Source organism: Meleagris gallopavo, chromosome 3, assembly GCF_000146605.3.
Source record: "Meleagris gallopavo isolate NT-WF06-2002-E0010 breed Aviagen turkey brand Nicholas breeding stock chromosome 3, Turkey_5.1, whole genome shotgun sequence".
NCBI lineage: Eukaryota > Metazoa > Chordata > Aves > Galliformes > Phasianidae > Meleagris > Meleagris gallopavo.
In genome coordinates, this window is record NC_015013.2 from 59,863,123 (window position 1) to 59,863,921 (window position 799).

General features: G+C 51.3%; 1 protein-coding gene and 1 non-coding gene across 2 annotated transcripts in view; one reads left to right on the forward strand and one right to left on the reverse strand.

Annotated features, from left to right (window-relative positions):
• VXN (vexin) overlaps positions 1–799 on the forward strand; it is a 14,226-nt gene that overhangs the window by 881 nt on the left and 12,546 nt on the right. Inside the window, exon 2 of the mRNA XM_019614355.2 lies at positions 22–201. Within this exon, the coding sequence (XP_019469900.2) occupies positions 22–201 (180 nt within the window). The remainder of the gene's footprint in view (positions 1–21; positions 202–799) is intronic.
• On the reverse strand, positions 34–123 carry TRNAY-GUA. Its single transcript is given in 2 exon segments — positions 34–69; positions 87–123. It is a non-coding gene; the product is annotated as a tRNA-Tyr (tRNA).

The following is a 799-nucleotide window of genomic DNA, read 5'->3' on the forward strand; positions in this document are numbered from 1 at the left end:
AACCGTCGCGGTCTTGCGGAGAAAAATCAAGCCTCCTTCGAGCCGGAATCGAACCAGCGACCTAAGGATTCCCGCGGGCGGCGCCTCTACAGTCCTCCGCTCTACCAGCTGAGCTATCGAAGGGAACTGGCAGCTGTTGCCGTTCCGCCCCTCACAGCTTGGCGGGCTCGGCGAAACGCGGCCTGCAAGTCTTCATTTCTTGTGAGGAGAGAGACTGTGGGGCCGGTTACAGTCACACTACTTTTGGAGAGCACTTATTCTTATTAATAAAACAGTGCTTTTCATGCACCACATGAGAAGCAGTTGCCACCCAAAAAAGTGAAAAGCCACACAATACCACACATACTTGCATACCAAGCTTCTGCTCTTTGCCAACCTGCGCTTTCTCCTGGCACATGCAGCCCAAAGTGTGAAATTTGTGAAAATTATAAGGGAGAGATCCTGACCCCACAGCATTCCCCAGGTGTGAGGCGTTGCTACAGACAAGGACACACTTGCACAGCAGGCACTGCTTGCTTGGAGAGAATCACTCACCAGAACAAACTTCTGCATCCCAAAACACGGTGTTAAACAATACCCCCAGAGCTGACTGGTCCTAGAGGCATCTGCATCTCACAGGCCTGGCGAGAGGAGATTGTTGAGACCTACAAAACCTCTGATTCTTGAATACCCATCTGCTGCACAGGGCCCTGGGCACCTCCTGCAGGAGTGGGTATGCACAAGATGGGCCAGAAAAACCCTTCGTCCTCTTCCTAAAGTTGTGTGGGGCAAACCAAGTGTATAATGGTTCTTTTTTTTT